The following is an 18,021-nucleotide window of genomic DNA, read 5'->3' as shown; positions in this document are numbered from 1 at the left end:
CACTACCACATGGTCCAGAACTGCCCTGTCAGTGTGAGCTCTACTCAACGTATGTGCAACAGGTAAAAAGCACACAGTACTGTACATTGCTGAAACTGGGTCAAAAACTTGTAAGTATGTGGTTCTCTTTGCTTGGTTTTGAACCTTGCAGTCTTCACTCTCCAGAATCAACCACATCCATGTGGAGCACTGAATCCTACTATTACTGCTTCTGATTTATTAATAATCCGAAGATGTGTGGTCTCTGTTTTAAAACATGATAGTTGTAGTTCCTGCATGTATGCCATCATTCCAGTGTGATTTGGGATTAATACATGAGCAGGAATCACAGCCATTAGTATCACAAATGGAATTATTTTAACCTCAGGCACAAAGTAACATGCAGAAATGGTAATTCAATTTAACAATTCTGAACCAAGTGTAAGCCATTGCTCTTCACATAGCTACTGAGCACAAAACATTTAAGTATGTGTATCAGCAGGATGTGTAAGCACAAGGTCAAAAACTCTTTAAAGGACTTTTATGTAGATAATCTGATACATCTGGAGAAGGTAAGATGTCCTCTGACCCCATTTGACAAAGTTTGTCTATGCTTCAGTAAGAAGAGAGGGATGAAAGATCTGTGCAGTTGTGCTCAGACAAGGTGCAGCAACTCCCACAACAGGTTAATGCAACTGAGGTGAACAGCCACCCTCCTCACTTAGCACAAGACAAGTAAGATGCTTCTCTCACATCACATTCCAACTCTGAGCTATGGAGGATGTCCTTCAACAAATGCTTGCATGAATCTCACTTTCAGGATAGGAAGTTATACTTAAAATCACTTACAGGCAAGATAAAAAAAGCATATACATATTTGTAACTTGTCATAACATGCAAGATTGAAGGAAAGCCACATAGTAACAAGTTAAAAGTTTTAAGAGTTTTCTTTGTATTTGGAAGTTGCCTGTAAGTGAAAGCCCCAAGTAATTTAGGAGGTTCTGTTGTGGTCAGTGGAATTATCCACTTTTATCCTGACCTGTTTCTTTCTAAAGCCAGACAGAGGTTTTGACAAAGGGTTTCTGTTCTTTGATGGGGCAATTCTGAAAACAAGGCTTGTCACCTTTACTGTGTTCCTCACAGTAAAAGAACCCTCTTGTTAACACCACCGTGTACAGAGAATAAAGAGGTCTAAAAACTGCAGACCTCCTCTGGTTCTGCTGTAGCTGCAGCCATTCGGCCCTGGAGAGCCAAATGCCCATAGTCATTGGTCATTTGCGATGCAAGTCCGCCCAGCTCCTCCGGGTTAGTAACCGACTTAGTCATCTGAAACAAGAACACAGGCAAGAGAAAAAGAAAATTGACAGGCATGAGAATAACTTGTTAATACATCCCAGATTAGAAGCACACTCATCTGTTTTGGCCACGCTGATAAAATGGGGTAATCCACTTGCCATGGAAGGGACGTGTCTCCAGCAAGAATTCCAGAGGAAACTCAAGCAAACATGCTTTATTAGAGTCATGGCAACTGGGCAGCTGCTGCACATACAGAGGAATCAAAGAGCAGCAGTTAGAGCCAATACTTCACTCCCTTTGACACACAGGGGCCACTGGCCAGGTACAGTTATTCAAACTGGGAAGGAAAGTGGGGTTTGTGTGCCACAGCCACCTTATATTGTCAAAGGTAAGCTAACCCCCATCAGCCTCAGCTGAGATGTGGAAGCATGGAAATGGAAAACATCTGAGGACCAATGCAAAACACATCTCAGATGAGGGAACAGGATGGAGAAATACTCAGGATGACACAGAATGTCTCAGTAGAATGTCAGTACAAATAACTGAATCTCTCTTTAGTAAATTCCTATCCTTTAACAGAGATAGTTCTTCTGTCTCAAATTAATGGAAGTAAAAACAATGGAGGTCCATCCCTGGGACAAAACTAGCTTTAGACAAATTTCTGCTTTTATAGAGAGCAGAATCATGGACCTGTCTTGACTGCAAGAGCAATCAACTGTGGAAAATCCTGTCTGTAGCACTCATGAACAGTCACCTCAACTCTCTCAACAACAAATCAGCAACCACAGTACTGCTCCAAGTGAAAACACATTATGCATTTCTGTGAAACACAAGTCAAGAAAAAGCTCAATTCAACAGGTGTCACTTTTTTTTAAACCCAGGTGAGTCATAGAAAGTAAAGAAAAGGACAGTGTTGGATATTAATCTGCATTCATTCATTAAACATTATAGGGCTCTGAAAATACTGATATTATTTCACTGGCTGCATGAAACAATAAGTGTGAGAGTATCCTGAAGTCATTGATAAACAAAAGGTGGCATTTCAGCCCAATTAAATGGGCTGATGAAAAAGCATGTGGTTTTCCTTTATTTTTCCTCAAAAATGACCCAAATAAAGAGCTTTTGTGCAGAAGAGCCACAATACAATTCAGTGCTCCTCCCGTAGAGGACCCCTCTATGATCACACCACTAAGATGCATGAGTTAAATCAGCAATATCATCACTCCTTTTGCTCCATTACACCAAAAGAGAGAAGGTTATTGAAAATTTGATGATCAAAAGTGTCTCAGCACTGAGCAAATAATTCCACATTCTTTATGTACACTGAGTTTGGACCTTGTAAAGATGATTTCTTACCATTTCCTGTGCTGTAACAGCAATAGCTTTAGAATATTTCACCACAGTGGTCTGATAATCAACAAAGGTTCCTTTTGGATCTGGAGGTGTACCTTCATCCAGCTGCAAGACAAAAGGGAAAACACAGCATTAAAAAGTCACAATAAACAGTATACTGTACAGGCAATGGTAAAATTGTATTATATATTCAGTTCAATGATCTCCTCTCTCTCAAGACATGCAAGTGAAAATAGTGCACCAGGATGTACAGAGAAGCTCAGCAAATACTTGAGCCCAGATTATAAGTGTGGAAGATACAGAGAACATACAGTGCAAAATTTTTGAGCATGAGGTCTGCTTCTCATGCAACATCAAACAATCTGCTCTTCTCAGCTAAGAGAGAAAGGAAAGTGCAACAGTTATAAACCAAAATGTTCATGCCAGAAGATTATGTAAAATTTCTTTATGTGCTAAAGTCTTCAATCTTTAAGTCAGGATAGGAAAAGCCAAATATTTGGACTGAACTCATATACACTTTGCAACTATACATCTTCAGCAGAATGCATTACAAAGCACAGCAGAGCATTTCAGGCTTTGACATCATCTTCTCTGAAAGTAACTTGCTTCAAGGTTGGCCTGCTATTCATTTAAGAGACTAATATGAAAGATAAGGTAAAAAAAGGAAGCAAAAATAAGTGGTCACTTGACCTAAGATAATAGTTAAATGCCAGAATATTACTGAACAAACTATTTTGTAGGAATTGTACTGACAGGTACCATGCAGGTTATAAACATGAGCACCATGGCCCACATCAGTTTTATTTTACAATATGTAAAATCCAATCATCTTCAGGTTTCCTATGACAGCATTTCATGACTGACCACTGAATCACTACCAGTTTGTCCAAAGCTCTGCAACGTGGATCAGCTTTCAAGCACAAAGAATGCAATTTCTGTGCTCACCTTGGTCATTGCCTCTGCAATCGAGTCTACCATACCTCCAACCATGCCCACTTCACTTGCAGCTTCATTTAAAGTGACCATGATGTCATCTACAGCCTCCTTCATCAGCTGAGCAGCCTCGGTGATGGCATCATGAGTATGAGATGCCTGGAGGACACAGAATGAGAAAACCAAGATAGAGGATGCTCTCCAAAACAACACGTGAATCAGAAGCATGAGAAATTAAAACAGTAAAGGTGTTGAAAATAACACTTCTGGGCAAAAATGACAAGTAAAACACTGCAAAAAAAGTGGACAGAACAGAACTTGTTAACTCCTACAAGGAGCCATGGCACATGACACTTCCAGCCTCAGGTGCCACAGTCATTTTAAACATCCTCTAAAGACGGTGGCTCTCTGTAAGGTGCAAATCACACCTGAGTTATGAACAGTTGTGTGCTGCTGCTCTTCCCTGGCAAGGGTCCCCATCCCATTGGGTCATGTACCAGACAAGCCCTGGTTTTTAACCACTTGCTCTCTCTGTGAGAGCCTAGATAGCTGCTCTCATACCCTGACTTTGTATCCCCTGAGAGGATGCTGTGAGAAGACTGGAATCCTGTCTTGGAAAAATGTTTCCACTCTCAGGAGACATCAGAGAGCTGTCACTTTGACTGCAAACATACCCCTTGACTGTACAACAGGTATGTGCTGGGTTTTCTGCCAAACTTGCCTTCCTCTCTCACCCTTAATGCCACACAACCACCTTACCTTGGGGTTTCCTCCCCCTTCTTTGGCAGCATACAGTATCTGTAAGGCAGATTCTGCTAGAGTCTTGCTCTGGTCCAGCACAGTCATCTGTTGCTGATGATTCAGAGTCTTGGATGCCACACCAACTGCAGCTGAAACAAGGGGTTCGAAGTAACTTGCCAGCTGTGTTACCTAAGAAAGCCAGAACAACCCCAGAAAGCCATTAACCACATTTCTCAGGTGAAAGTGAGAGAAAACACATTCCCTGTTTACCATTGAGACGTGGGTTAGCTCAAGGAGAACAGTGCTTCTGCACTGTACAGCACTGAGTCAGGATCATGAGCCCAGGAATTGTGCCTCCCCTCACTGTCCAACTCCTTTGCAAAGCCACACATCTCCTCCTCCAGAAGCACACGGTGCCTTGAGCTGATATGTAACTGCTCAAGAGTGTCACAGGAGCCACATGGGCATCCCTGAAAACCATCTCCTCTGGGCAAGGGAGGAATCTCTCAATCTTTGTTGCCTCTATGCTTTTTACTCTCAAGAATATATCATAGGATGAGAACTTGCTATGTGAGAAACTTCTAAATCTTGCAAATAACCATTGTAAATATGCTTTTGGTACGTGCATTCTAACATTTGGGTTTTTTTGACAGACATCTCATAAGCATGACCTTGACTCTACTTACACTCCATATAACAGAGGAAGACATTTACACAAAGCCCAAACCAAAAACCAAAGTGAGAGTATCTTTCTGCTGGCCCAAAATGTATAAAGGCTTATTTGATCTTGGCTCTGGGTATTTGAAAATTCCATATTTTTTCTCCTTAAAAATGTTTTTTCTGCTCTCCCATAGGAAGAGAAACTGCTATGAAATTGGGGTCTTCCCTAACATTCAGCTGTCCAAGATTTCAAATGCCTTTTGAAAGTACCTTGTGTCCCAGCTGAGCTGCCTCTCCCCGAGCTGCAGTGGCTATGGGATCGATGAGGTGGCCAATTTCCTGTACAACTGATGTCAGCTGCTCCTGTAGAGCCTAAAAGAAATGGAAGTTGTCGGTTGCTATCACAGCTGTTCTCTTATCCAGTTGTACCACACTTGACAATCACCCTCAGACCAGCCAACATCCTCAAAGCTGTTCAAATCACCTCCTGTGGCAGAATGCAGAAATCCACACTGCTCGTTTTCCTCACTTACTGCCTCATTTCTTCTCCCTTCCCTCTTTCAACAACAGCAACCCTGTCATGGGCCTGCTCCTCCTAGGTTTGTATGACAAATCTGGGGAGAGAGTGCTGACCACAGCAAACTCAGGGGTAGGTGTCCCTTCTCACTGCAATGTGATCAAGGCCTCCCTAACACCTCCAAGCTATTTTTGCCCTGACAAAGGTTTAGTATCACTGCACCAATCAGAAAACTGTCAGGAGCACTGATTTAAGTGTGAAGAAACATTTTAAAAGGAGAAAATACTGTGCAAGAAAAAAACTCTGCTGCAAATTTTGAAGCTAGTGGGAGAAATCCACTGGCAAAGGAAAAATGTCATCTCTGAAGGACAGAGATGAGGAGTGACTTCCTGAATACAATCTGCAGGACAGGAGTAAACATTAAAAGCATATTAATGGCCTGGTCAAGATAAAAATACTGGCTTTTAATTCAGAGGCACTTAGTATCTTGGCAGCCATCAGGATTAAGGTCACTCACATGAAGGCAAGAGAAAAAAAATATTATTTTTGTACTTTGTCACATTCCTTTACCGCTTTATAAATAACTGCCATTTTTGGTAGAATTTACTTCAGTTCAACCTGGTGAACGTGGTAACTTCATCATTTCAATAAATTACAACATAACTTCATCAACAAAAATGAATTATGACATATTTCCTGCAATGACTTCTTTTGCACAGATTCATTTGGTCTGACATGTTTCTGGTATGCAGTGTTACAGCCCGAAGAAACCACCCCAATAAACACACAATTTTAAGAAGCAACAGTATGAAAAGACAAATATCAAGATGAGAATCTCAACATGAGTTGAGACATGGAAGAGGGCAGAGAAGAAAGTGAACATATCCTCAACTTCAAATTTCACTTATTAAAGGGCAAACTAGGCATTAAGAAAAAAGAACATTTACATTTATGTCATTGGACTTCTAGTAATAGACAAGCTTCAGAAACAAATATAGTATGAATCTTCAGAAAATAATCCTGGCTTCCACATGGCAAGACACCACAAAAACTCTATCAGTCTGTCATATCAGCATAGAAGTCAGAATAATATGTGGGTGGCAGTGAAAAATAACCACTTTCAGCCCTGCTATTCCCTGGTGATTCTGGGATCTTGGGAGAAGTGATACACTTTGGTCTGAGTAGGACTTTGCCTAGAAAGGCCCCAGTAAGGCCACTTCTCCCCTCACTGGCAGTGGGTTGTGCTGTGATTGAGCAGCAGGGTGTCCAGCACTCCTCTGTTTGTGCCTGTGCTCTCTGCCTCACCTCCACGGAGATGTCATCCCTGGTGGCCAGGCTCTGGCTGACAGCAGCGAGCGAGGCCTGCTCAATGTCCCTGATGCATCTGTTGATCCCATCGATGGAGAAATCACATTCTCTCTGTCCTGGGGCCTTGTCCCTGCAAGACAGAGACACTCAACTGAGCACAGTGGCAAGGAGCAGGGTCTTTCCTGAATGCACACAGGCCCACTTTAAAAAAAAAAATAAAAAAAGGTGTTTCCCATGTATTGCATGTTGGTACACAATCTACATGGAGGCAGTATTAGCTAGTGTTCATTTCCTACAGCATCCTTTATTACATTTATCTTGGAGTGAATTGGGGGTGGAACCAGAGCAGGAGAACAGAATACAAACACAGAACACCCTGTGCTGCAGTCATCTATTATAATTAAACATCCAGTGTAACTGTGGAGATATTGTGCATCACAGACTAATTTCCATCCGTGAAAAATAACACAATGGCCTGTGCTTTATGACTTTATGTGCTAATGGCATTTTTGCTTTATGAAAAGTTGCTCAATTACTACAAAAGACATACCTGATAGAGGTAATAAGACTCTTGATAGAATCTGAGACTGTATGGGAATGCCCTGCTAGTACAGACCATGTAGGAGGGTCTTTGGGATTGATAGCCAAAGAACGGGCAGTTTTGATCAATAAAGATGAGCTCTCCAACATTGTCTTAGCAGAAACCAGAATTGGCTCCTGTGCTCGTGATCCCTGTGGTCAGGAAGGTATAAAAACAGAAAGAACATTTAAATTATAATTTATTTGAGTTCATCCACACTTTCTGCTCGTAAAAGTCTAATTAACAGCATTAAAATGTAATTATAATTTCCTCCATTGTACCATTTATATTCACAGATAGTCAACACAGAAATAAAACAAAAATAATCAATCCAACAGCTTTCTCTGAAACGTACTTAAAAAATGTCTCTCAAGGTAAGAAATGCCTTTTCCAGCTGAGAAACAAGAGAAAACAATGACACTTGTCTAGTTGCAGATGACAGAAAAATCATTGAAAATACACTTTGTCACAAAAATTGTTGTCATCAACACATGTGCCCTCTCCCCAGTCAGACTACCAGCTCCAAGTGATGATTGATGACTCTTGACTGGGTTATCATCTGTGTATCTATTTTATTGCCAATAATCTGCTAAACCCAGGTACCACAGACTTGGAGGACACACTTAGATCTCAGATACAGCCCCACAGATGTAAGACTGTAACAGGTACTGCATCATCTGATACTGCCATCTGGATCAGAGCCTGACAGAAGCAGGAAGCAGCCCTTGGAGGGCCAGTAGCAGCACATGACCTCTACTCCAAAGCTTTTACAAAGCTTGAGGGGTTTGCTTTTTTATCTCTTTTCCCTGTGAAAAAACCCCAAACCCAACAAATACTTTATTAGTCTCTTCACATTCTATTTTGCTGTAGTTACATAGTTTGAGGATGGAGAACTTGTGGGCAAAAAGGAAAAAACCCAGCAACACCCCTTTGATTCTTTTCAGAACTAACTAGGTTCCATTTTTAGAGTTAAAACTGCTCTTGAGGGAAAAACAAAGGGGATATTTACTATTGTATTGCATAGAAGAATCCAGCTACTAAAACATGCAAATCACCTATGCTGTATGACTTTGCTAATAGCAGACTTGCAGAACTTACTGTAACCAAAATGTGCATCCTACTGGTAGAAAAGCTACAGTCAGAGGTTAAAGAAAAGACAGCAGAATGCCCTGTGAACACCCAGAAACCCAATACTTTGGCGTCTTTGCACTCACTCTCTTCCAACATGTGATTAATTCAACATTTTCAACTTTTGGAGGATGGAAATGCAGTATCCTGCCTTACCTCAACGCTGATCTGTGCTGGGATGCTGACAAATTCTGGGTTTGAAGCAAATGCTGTCAAATTTTCCACAGCCTCTATTAAAGGTGCAGTGGCAATTCTGCATTTGTTGCGGTTTTCCTCTGAGAAATCTCCATCCAGTGCCTGGAAATCAAATCAGGATTGAGCTCTGTCTGAATGGGTTTCTTCAGCAAAATTGAAGGAAGATGGTGTAAGTCTTCCTAGTTTTAAACCGCTGCGTGTTTATGATATTTGAAAGCTCCTCCACCAACAAGATTGATGCAAAGAATGGGATCATTTAGGTGTGTGTTTCTTTCCTCAGCTTGTTACTGACTTTAAACTTTAAACTGCTGCAGGTTTTCTGTCACTGCAGTCCAGTCAGTCTCTCAAATCTCTCTTCAATGAGACTCAAGTCTCTCAAGAGCCCCAGGACCTCACACTGGAAAGGGTGGAAGGGGCTAACTCTCACCTTTTGGTGGTTTGTGCAGGTTGTTGTTTCCTATGGACTGATTTTGAAGTTTTTTAGTTATTTCTGTTTTAAGCAAACCAGTAATATATTGCTCTCATTTTCACCCAAGCCAAATGATCTCTCTCACAATCTCAGAATAAACATTTCAGCTAATGAAATCAGATTAGATCACTTAATGGCTTCCAGAAGGGTTTGGAATTGTGAATTCTCCATGGCTTCACAAGTGTTCTGCTTGCATGAAAAAAACCTACCCCCTACCAAATTACTGGCAGAAATCTGGAAAATAAAAGGTTACTATTAGCAGGAGACTACTAGCAACATAAATGGCTTCTGTTTGGTTCCCATTATTATTTATTTCCTTTTTTTTCCTCCTGTAGATAAGGTAAAGCTGTCAGAAATAGCTTCCAAAATTTCCATATACTGGGGAACTGAACACCATGAAAAACCTTCACATTCAGTTGTTTGTAGATTATTCTTATGGTGAAAGCTTATTAAATATATCCATCCTAAGGGGTTTCATACTGGATGGGCCAAGCTGCCTCTCCTAATATTAAAACTGCCCAATTTTTTTCATCTTGAATTCAGCAGTTACCCACTGAACACATTTTCCAATTCAGATCTTCAAAAATTTTATTAGTGATTTTTTAAACAATGCATATCCAAGAAGGTAAAAAGATATTCCTAACTGTTCTGATTCTGTCTCAACAGGGGGAAAAAAACCAAACAAGAAAACCCCAAAAATCAAAAAGGAAGAAGGAAGCACCGTTAAGCAGCATTTGTACCTTGATAGTTTTAACCAGGTTAGCAGTGCTGTTTGCAACTTCCTTGGCAGACTGCACAAAGTGTCTCTTGGCAACAGGATTTGCTGTTTTGGACGAAGCGATGCGACAGGCATTGCAGAGAGCAGACGTGTGCTTGGCCACGATTGTGGCAGCTGATAAGACCTGTAAAAAGCAGCACAGAACAGGGATCATGTCAGAGGGGCGGGACAGGAACCACACTGCAGCTCTGCAGTGTCCAAAGGCAGGCAATGGAGTCACAGCAAAACGCCTGTGAGTGGACACAGAGTCCTGTGTCCAGAAGGGGAGGTGTCCCTGCAGCCCCCTGGCATCACCTGCGATGGGCTGCTGGCGGGATCCACCAGGTTCTGACAAGCCATCTGGATCGCCTGGTTGGCACGGGCAAACTGAATTGGGTCAACAAGGCCCTGCTGACCTGCCTGGCTGTTTGGATCTGAGATACCCACCAGGTAAGCAGCCTAGAAATGGGGAAAAGAAGAAAACAATCCTAAAAATCATGCTAAATCTGTCGAGGATCTCTGCTGGCCATATGTCATAGCACATGGTGGTCAGAGATTATTCAGAAATCATACTGTGAAACACAATTACCATTTATTTTCTGCAATACATCTCTAGAGTCCACTGAAACCAAGAAAACATACCCTTCTGCTTGAGAAATTTAATTAATTGAAACAAAATGAACAGTCCACTGTTTAGATGGCTGCTATCCCTGAAAACATTACTTGTCACTTGCACGGCCAATGGAGAGAGCTTCAGTAGTTACAGGTACTGGCAAATTATTTACTGTATTAGCCATGGTTGGAGGCAGTGGGAGCTTTTGTCAAGACTACAGAAGTGATCCAGCACAGGCACTGCTGCTGAGTGCAGGTCCCACCAGGCCTGCAGCTGCTGATCTCACTGCAGCTCAAGGGTCTGATGGCCAACCTTACCTCCCCCTCTCAGTTATAAGTTTCATGCCTCTCAACAACCACAACTTAACTGAACTGTCACAATCATATGTGAAGTATTCCTCATATCTATTACAGATACAATTATCTGTCACCTTAATATGCCAGCAAGGCAACTCAGAGTTAGATGTGGAGGAGATTTAGTCCATACCAAGGCACTACACATTTGGGGAAATCAAGAAGGTTTTCAGATGCAGAGTATGATCCCCCACAGCCAAATCCTTCACCAAGGTGACTGTATCAGCTCTTTATAGTTCACTCAGTTATCAGATCAGTGAAACCATAGAGATCAGACCCTAATTTGTTGCAGCAGCTTGAGAATTTTGGTTATTCTAAAAGTATCTGAACAGCTGAAACAGTTTTCTTCTTGGTTCCAATGGTGGAAATTTGTAGTGCTCTTAAGAACTTTTACAAACTAGAAGTTGATTCATTGTTTTTAACTGTGGCTTTTTTGTTCATTTCTCTATGATATAATAGCTCTGAGCTTGAGTTACAAACATGAATTCCATATGTGGCAGCTTTGTATTATCCTCAGCAAAGCTTCCTTCTATTAAAAGTTATTTACCTTCCTTAGAAAATGTGTGTTATTGTGCTCTGCACAATTTCTGTGGACCTACACAGAACACACCATGAAATACAAAGTCATCACTTGTTTGACCACAGGGAAGTGAACTTCAGATTTACAAACCCAGAACATGAGCTTGATAAAAACTTAATTGCTTTACAGCCTTTCAGTCTCTTACCTGAGCTGCTGCCTCTGTGAGGCCACAAAGAGCCTTGGATGCAACTCCAACACATTCTCCAAAGACTAAAAGATCCCCAGTTTTTGCATTCTGGGAAATGCCCGCCATTGATTCTCCAAGAACCTCAGAAATTAAAAAACAAAGTTATCTTCCAAATATGCATCCCTACCACTTAGAGGCAAGCAATTGCTGGCCTTAAACCAATTTTGGGCCACAACCCCCCTGGGCTTGGCTTCCAGAGTTTTTAGATATCACCAAACTGGGCACATTCCTCTGTGTGGTATGATGGATCAGGCATGCACACTGACACTGGACTGCAGGGAACATAAGCACCACCACAGCTCAAATGATATGAGGGTATGGAATTAACCCTCGTTAGTTTTGCTGTCATCCATTAGTGCTCACAGCTAACCTGGCACTAGGTGCATTTCACAGACTGCAGAATATGACAGCCAGTCCTGCAGATGCTGTTGACACATCCAGGATCATCTGTCTTTGTAACCAAACTCACTGAAGTTGAGTGGAAATGAAACTGCACCTAGACTTCTGGAACCATCTTAGTGTCAGAATGCACGTGAATTCCCACATTACTGTCCCACTGAATTCAGTTCACTTGGGTTTAAAATTCAAAATGAGCTCTGACTGCAGTAGAGCATTAAATGCAAGATAACACACATGCACTGGGTACTCTTTCTTTCAGAGAAGAAGGCACATGAGACAGTTCCAACACATCAGATAATAAGGACACCAAAAGCCAGCTTCAAAGAAAGATGTACAGCACTGTTGGGCTAAAAATAATTGAAGAGGTTTCCCACAGGTTTTCTGATGTGCTGAAGTGTCTGGACTGCTCAGACATTTATCAAAGCTGTTCTGCACAGAACAATACAATGGGGTTTCATTGCCAAGCCCTCCCATTCGTGCTTTGGGCTGTTCTAACATAGCTGCAGTCAAAATGCAGCACCCCAAAGTATGACATGCTGTCTAGTGCACAGGAGAAGCTTTCAGAGCATTGTGTACCAATCACTTCATTAAAAATTTCTTACTGAGGCAGCACACCTTCTGAGTGACCAAAACCTGAAATCAGCTGTAAGAGACGTATCTCCAGCAGAGTTTATCAAGGAGTGCAGCACACATTTTAGCTATAAATACTGACACCTCTAACCTTCAATATGCATGTGGAAACTTCTGAAAATCCAAACACACTTTATAACTGACACACAGGTAGGAAAAAGAAATTACCTTTGAATTTTCCATTACACCCTCAATACAATCAAAATATGAGAGATCGCTCACAGGTTCATTTGGGTTATCCAGCATTCCCTTAACTGTCTGAAATAATGAAAGAAACTGATTATTGACAGAGTCTGAAATACTGAGCTGAGAAGAACACACACCATCATGCCTATCTGGCTTATCCCAGTGTAATCTTACATGTTTGTCTCTAGCAAGCAGCCAAAGCTACATAATCCCTGAGGGTGTGCCATGCAGGAAACTGCACCTGACAGGAACTGAGCTGTGGGAGCTCCATGTCTGTGCACCACAAATCTCTTGGAAATTCAGGTTTACCTCGTGTTTGTGATGATTGGTATATGGTCAGAGATGCTCAGCCTGACATGAGGCAATCTGGCTTTCTGTCAGGTATCAACAGTGCAACACATGTTTTCAGTACTATTTTAAATTTCATAAACAAATTTAATGAAGTGATAAGAAAAACAGCTGCTGTTTGTTGAGCATTGTCTGGAAATTCTAAGGGTTACTGAACTGAGCACACATCCACCACCTGCCTGCCCCCCTACAGTGTCAACAGATTCCCCTAACAAAGGAAAATTTTCTGTCAGGAAACTACATATAGTTGGGTTTAATTTATTTTTCTGAGGCAATTCTGAGTCCTGAAAATAACAATGTGGCAATCAGCCACATATTCATTGAGAAGAATGAATGCAATTAGATAACAAAACTTGTAAAAAGCTGCAAAATGCAGGAGGCTAATTCATAAACATGTGTAACGTATATTTTTTTCAAATTTTAAGGAACGCTATTTTACTGCCAAATATAATGCAGGAAAGACTTTTAGTCCTTCTGATGAAAGTGAAATCAATTAACTAGAGAAAGATACTGGAAGCTGTATCTTGACATTTGCTTTCCACCTAAAGGAAATCAAGGCATGATTTGAAACACTGGGACTTTTCCTGTAACCCAACTTCTAACTTTAAGATGTCAAGGAAACACCCACAGTATTTTTAACAGCTCACCTATTGCTGTGTAAAAGTTTGTCTTAAAGCCTTATAGCAGTTACAAAAGAGAAGGTGAAGGTGTCTAGAAAGCAACTTCCAGTTGTCTCTTCTGTGTGTCAGTTCTCACTGACATTGCAGCTTGTCTTCATGTTGTGCTCTATTAAATAACTTGAAAAGCAAACAAAGTTCCTGCTGCACTTACACTGCTTTGGAGACAGAGGCCCTCAGAACATAAGGAACAGAATGACAAAATACAAGCCAGCACAAACTTCCCTCTAACATACATCTGCAATTACTGCAAACCCCATGGTACTCTTTTCAGCTCCAATTCTGGGCAAGTTTGGCTACCTCACTGAAGGTTAGAGAATAAGGCTGTCTCTAAAACCAGTTTTCCAGAGTCTCCAAAGAAGACCACAGAGACTATTGATAGTCTATCAAATCCATGCTGAGACACACTCTTTCTACAGAAATAATCATTTTTAATAGTTAGGAAGCCCTGGAAAGACTAGGAATAATGTATGATTACTTCAGGAAATGAAGGGAAGAGGCAAAATTTGAATCACTGTAAAGAGAAATTAAAAGTTAAGACGTCTAAAATTTCATTGGTTCCTCCAGTTACTTTGATGTGAGTCTCCAGTCTGATTTCAGGACTGTTTGCTTTTGCCTCTGTTTCCCTTTTTCCAGAAATGAATCTAATTCCATATATCCAGGCCTTTCTCACTAACTCTCTCTAGGAAGTTCAAGATGCTACAGATCTTCCTTCTGCCCTTTCCTGGCCCTGCTCACAATCCATGCCAGCATGTGCAATTCTGTGCTATTGGCACAGAAAAGCCCTCTGCAAGGGCTTTTTAAGGCTACATTTCTCCTCTAAGCTCTCCATTTTCTGTGGCTCATTAGCTGGAAATTCACCTTTCACATCCCTGCCATTTCACAGATCTCTCCCCATTTTAGTCTCTCAAGAAGTCCTGAGAAATAGCACTTGATTCCTCCTGCCTGCTCCTTTACCTTACAGCCTGATTTCCTGGTTTCTATTTCTACTCTTTGGATTTGCTGCTGCTCCCTGTGACCAAGGAGAGAACACTTATGAAGCTAAGAATTCAGAAGGACAAAGTGGCTCCTAGGGGAACTCCTGTAACATTTTGGGATAATAATCATGGACACACGTACTAAGAAAACTCACAATATCCTGGAATGCCCTGCAATGACTTTTGTATCCTTGTGATACTAAGGGCTAGAAATAAAACTAAAGGCTAGAAATAAAAAGTTTAATGGTATTTTATTGTTCTTGACACAGGCCAGTCACCTCTTGATGTTTTGACCTTGACAGTAAACAACAAAAATCTAGTTTAAATTAAAAGCTATTATTTCCTACTACTGGAAGTGGCCCTGTCTGTGATCAGTGGATGTCTTTCAACTGACCCATTATTTAGCCAGCCAAACCTTTCACTCAGGATGAAGAATGTACCTTGCAAGAGCCTGTATTGGCATGCACATTGTATCAGTTTGATAGGGAAGGCAGAAACAAGGCATTAAAAATCTACGCTAAGAAAGGTCAAGGTAGAAGATGGCAAACATCATCCTAAAGTGAGATGTCAGCAACAACATCTTGCAAGTGGAAAAACCAAGATGTTGCAGCTCCCTCCAGTGCACTGGTGGTAGTAGAAATGTCCATCTTGTCTTGATTGTTCCTTAAGTAAAAAAAAGTATGAGTAATAGGGACTAAAGTGTATCTTTGGAGGGCAGGAAAGAGGAGATGGGGACAGGGTAGCAAATTTCATTCTGGCCTAACCTACAAGATGTTTACAATGGGTTCCATGCTCACCTTGTACACAGTTAAAATTCCTGACACAGATATCAAGTAAGAAGAAAGTAACAGGAGCTATTCAGACAAAGAATATAAAGGAAACAAACATTTGGGGCCCACTTTTATTTATAAGAACTTTTGAAATATAATAATACCTCCAGTTCTCTGAGTGCATTATCACATTCCTTCTGCCCAGGAGCTTGTTGGGTGCACAGTGTGATGAGCTGGTTTATACTCTCAGTCACAGCTCTGGGGAGAGTAGGAGGAAAAAAGGTGGATTTTAAAGTTGAACTATTCCTCTTAGTAAAACTTTTGTCATTAACTGTATGCTGCATAAAAATATAAAGCTTGGATCTTCTTCCACATGGCTGAGCCCAGCAGCCAAACTGGTGGCACCTCTGGGAAAACACTGTTGAGGAAGGACAGAACACATCTGGCAGCAGGCCAAGGCCAACATATTTCACTGGCACAGTGACACAGTGTAGCTGCTGAAAGGTATTTCAGCACTTCTCCAGGTCTGACATTAACTGAATCATTTCTCAACTACCACCCCAGAAGCCCTAAAGGATACAGAAAAAAGTGTCTGGCATGGAAAAATGTTTGAATGTAAATTACATGTTATTTACCTTTCTCTAACAAAGTCTTGTGTCTTGTCTGACATACTGTAATACACACAATCCTGCTGTATGTCTCTATAGCCTTTTAGCAAATCGTTTTTTTCTCTTTAATTAATAACTGATATTCTCCCATAGGTTTATATCCACAGAGAACAAGTTTTGCAAAGGCATTATGTTCCTGTGGGAGTTCACAGCTCTTGGACACAGGCTGAACCTGACATACAACAGCCAATATCTGCCTTTCTGAAGAATGCTTTAACAACAGGCAAAATTCATCATAACTACACATTTAAACTCGTGACTAACAACCCAGAAAGTAGCATCTAGAAGAAGAGAAAATCAGTGAAATTGGAGTGCATGGAGAATATGCTTTCCTCTGCCCTTGGAAACTGAATTGCATTTTTATTACATTCCCTTTCAAAAAACAGGCACTTGATAACGTATCAGCAACATGATTACCTGGATGGATGGTATCCCACTATTACAAAAGGAAACAGGATGTGTTTATTCCATTTAACATGTTCATGCTAAATTCCAGGGCAAAAAGAATGGAAACTAACAGACATACTTGTTTAACTGAGACTCCTACCCTTTCCAGCAGCTTCAGTGTCCTTGTGAAGGACCTGGTGTTCACCTGCTGAACATCAGTGATTTCTATGCATCAGAAAAATATCATTGCATACAGACATAGGAATAAATAACAAAAATTGAAAGTTCTGTTCACTCCCAGAGGAACTTCACACAAAAATATCTTGTCTGCTGTTGATTTTAATCTGAGACAATTCATACTGAATCAGAAAATATCAGCAATTGAAGGGAGAGAATAATCAGCTTTATAGAGGAGGCTACATGGTCTCACAAATTTATTATTATACACCTCTCCCAGGAATCCATCCTGTGTACAAACATTACTCTGAAAACCATTTGGACACAGAGAAGCAGGAAGAACCAGGAAGGTGGCCGCTCAAACACCAATGCCAGCGTGGAGGAGGACTGCTAGGACTCTAAAGGCCACGTCTGTTTTCATCAAATTCAACACACAAATACTTGGACTCTGCAGGGAGCTCAGCCAGTGTTGCAGACCTGTCAAAGGTGGTTGAGAAAAATGCCTCCACAAGGAAGACAAAGCCACTGAAAAGCTGAAGTGTCTCTTACAGCTGGTGCAAATGGGGAAGAAAGCAAAACAACCTCCAGATTAATCATAGTACCACAGATGATGAGAGAAAGATAAGAAGAAAAGCTGTCTTATAATAAGGAAGCTGTGCCTCTTTTTTCATTTTCATGAGAAGAGATAAAGTAAAAATATTTGACCCTGATTGTATCATAGCAGGGAAAGAGAAGAGAGCCCTGGCAAGCTTGTCACAAGCCAGAACAGAGGATCTGCAGAGGGAAGTACAGTGTCTCCTCAGCACCCACAACACGACCTGGTGCAGTATTTATGTCACACAGGTATGTGGTGTCTGTGTAAGGTCTCACACATGCACACACACAGAACAGTTAAAGGCTCAACCTGGCTCACCTCCCTTTCTCTATTACATACTTCCACAGAGGGAATACCAACCTGGCAGGAACTTAAAACTACCTGGATTTCACTGGGGTGAAATTCCTCTACACTCCAATCAGGACTGCTCCAAGCCTAAAGCAGAAATCCAGAGCAGTTTGATGCTGCAGCAGTAACAAAATCTCATGTGACTCCTTCACTTTTAAGCAGCCTGTCTTTGGTGATCTATAATTTTCATAGATGCTATTTATTTCCGGG

The 18,021-nt window shown here is 41.1% G+C and overlaps 1 protein-coding gene across 13 annotated transcripts in view; it reads right to left on the bottom strand.

The window, feature by feature from the left end:
* The window catches only part of TLN2 (talin 2), a 133,412-nt gene that overhangs the window by 26,938 nt on the left and 88,453 nt on the right, over nucleotides 1-18,021 (bottom strand). For 12 of the 13 annotated variants that reach the window (XM_088062932.1, XM_088062935.1, XM_088062937.1 and 9 more), the window contains 13 exons: nucleotides 15,801-15,894; nucleotides 12,847-12,936; nucleotides 11,608-11,730; nucleotides 10,232-10,375; nucleotides 9,900-10,061; nucleotides 8,652-8,792; nucleotides 7,338-7,519; nucleotides 6,785-6,917; nucleotides 5,233-5,334; nucleotides 4,321-4,491; nucleotides 3,574-3,720; nucleotides 2,632-2,733; nucleotides 1,186-1,305 (listed from right to left, as the gene is read on the bottom strand). In XM_088062932.1, coding sequence (XP_087919058.1) covers nucleotides 1,186-1,305; nucleotides 2,632-2,733; nucleotides 3,574-3,720; nucleotides 4,321-4,491; nucleotides 5,233-5,334; nucleotides 6,785-6,917; nucleotides 7,338-7,519; nucleotides 8,652-8,792; nucleotides 9,900-10,061; nucleotides 10,232-10,375; nucleotides 11,608-11,730; nucleotides 12,847-12,936; nucleotides 15,801-15,894 — 1,711 coding nt within the window. The remainder of the gene's footprint in view (nucleotides 1-1,185; nucleotides 1,306-2,631; nucleotides 2,734-3,573; nucleotides 3,721-4,320; nucleotides 4,492-5,232; nucleotides 5,335-6,784; nucleotides 6,918-7,337; nucleotides 7,520-8,651; nucleotides 8,793-9,899; nucleotides 10,062-10,231; nucleotides 10,376-11,607; nucleotides 11,731-12,846; nucleotides 12,937-15,800; nucleotides 15,895-18,021) is intronic. The other variant, XM_014251208.2, reaches the window with a different exon arrangement.

The sequence above is a fragment of the Pseudopodoces humilis genome, chromosome 16 (genome assembly GCF_049639895.1).
Source record: "Pseudopodoces humilis isolate 2021_Gansu_Grassland_sample_001 chromosome 16, ASM4963989v1, whole genome shotgun sequence".
NCBI classification, from domain to species: Eukaryota; Metazoa; Chordata; class Aves; order Passeriformes; family Paridae; genus Pseudopodoces; species Pseudopodoces humilis.
The sequence above is the reverse complement of the archived record's forward strand: the minus strand, read 5'-3'. Positions and strand labels throughout refer to the sequence as shown.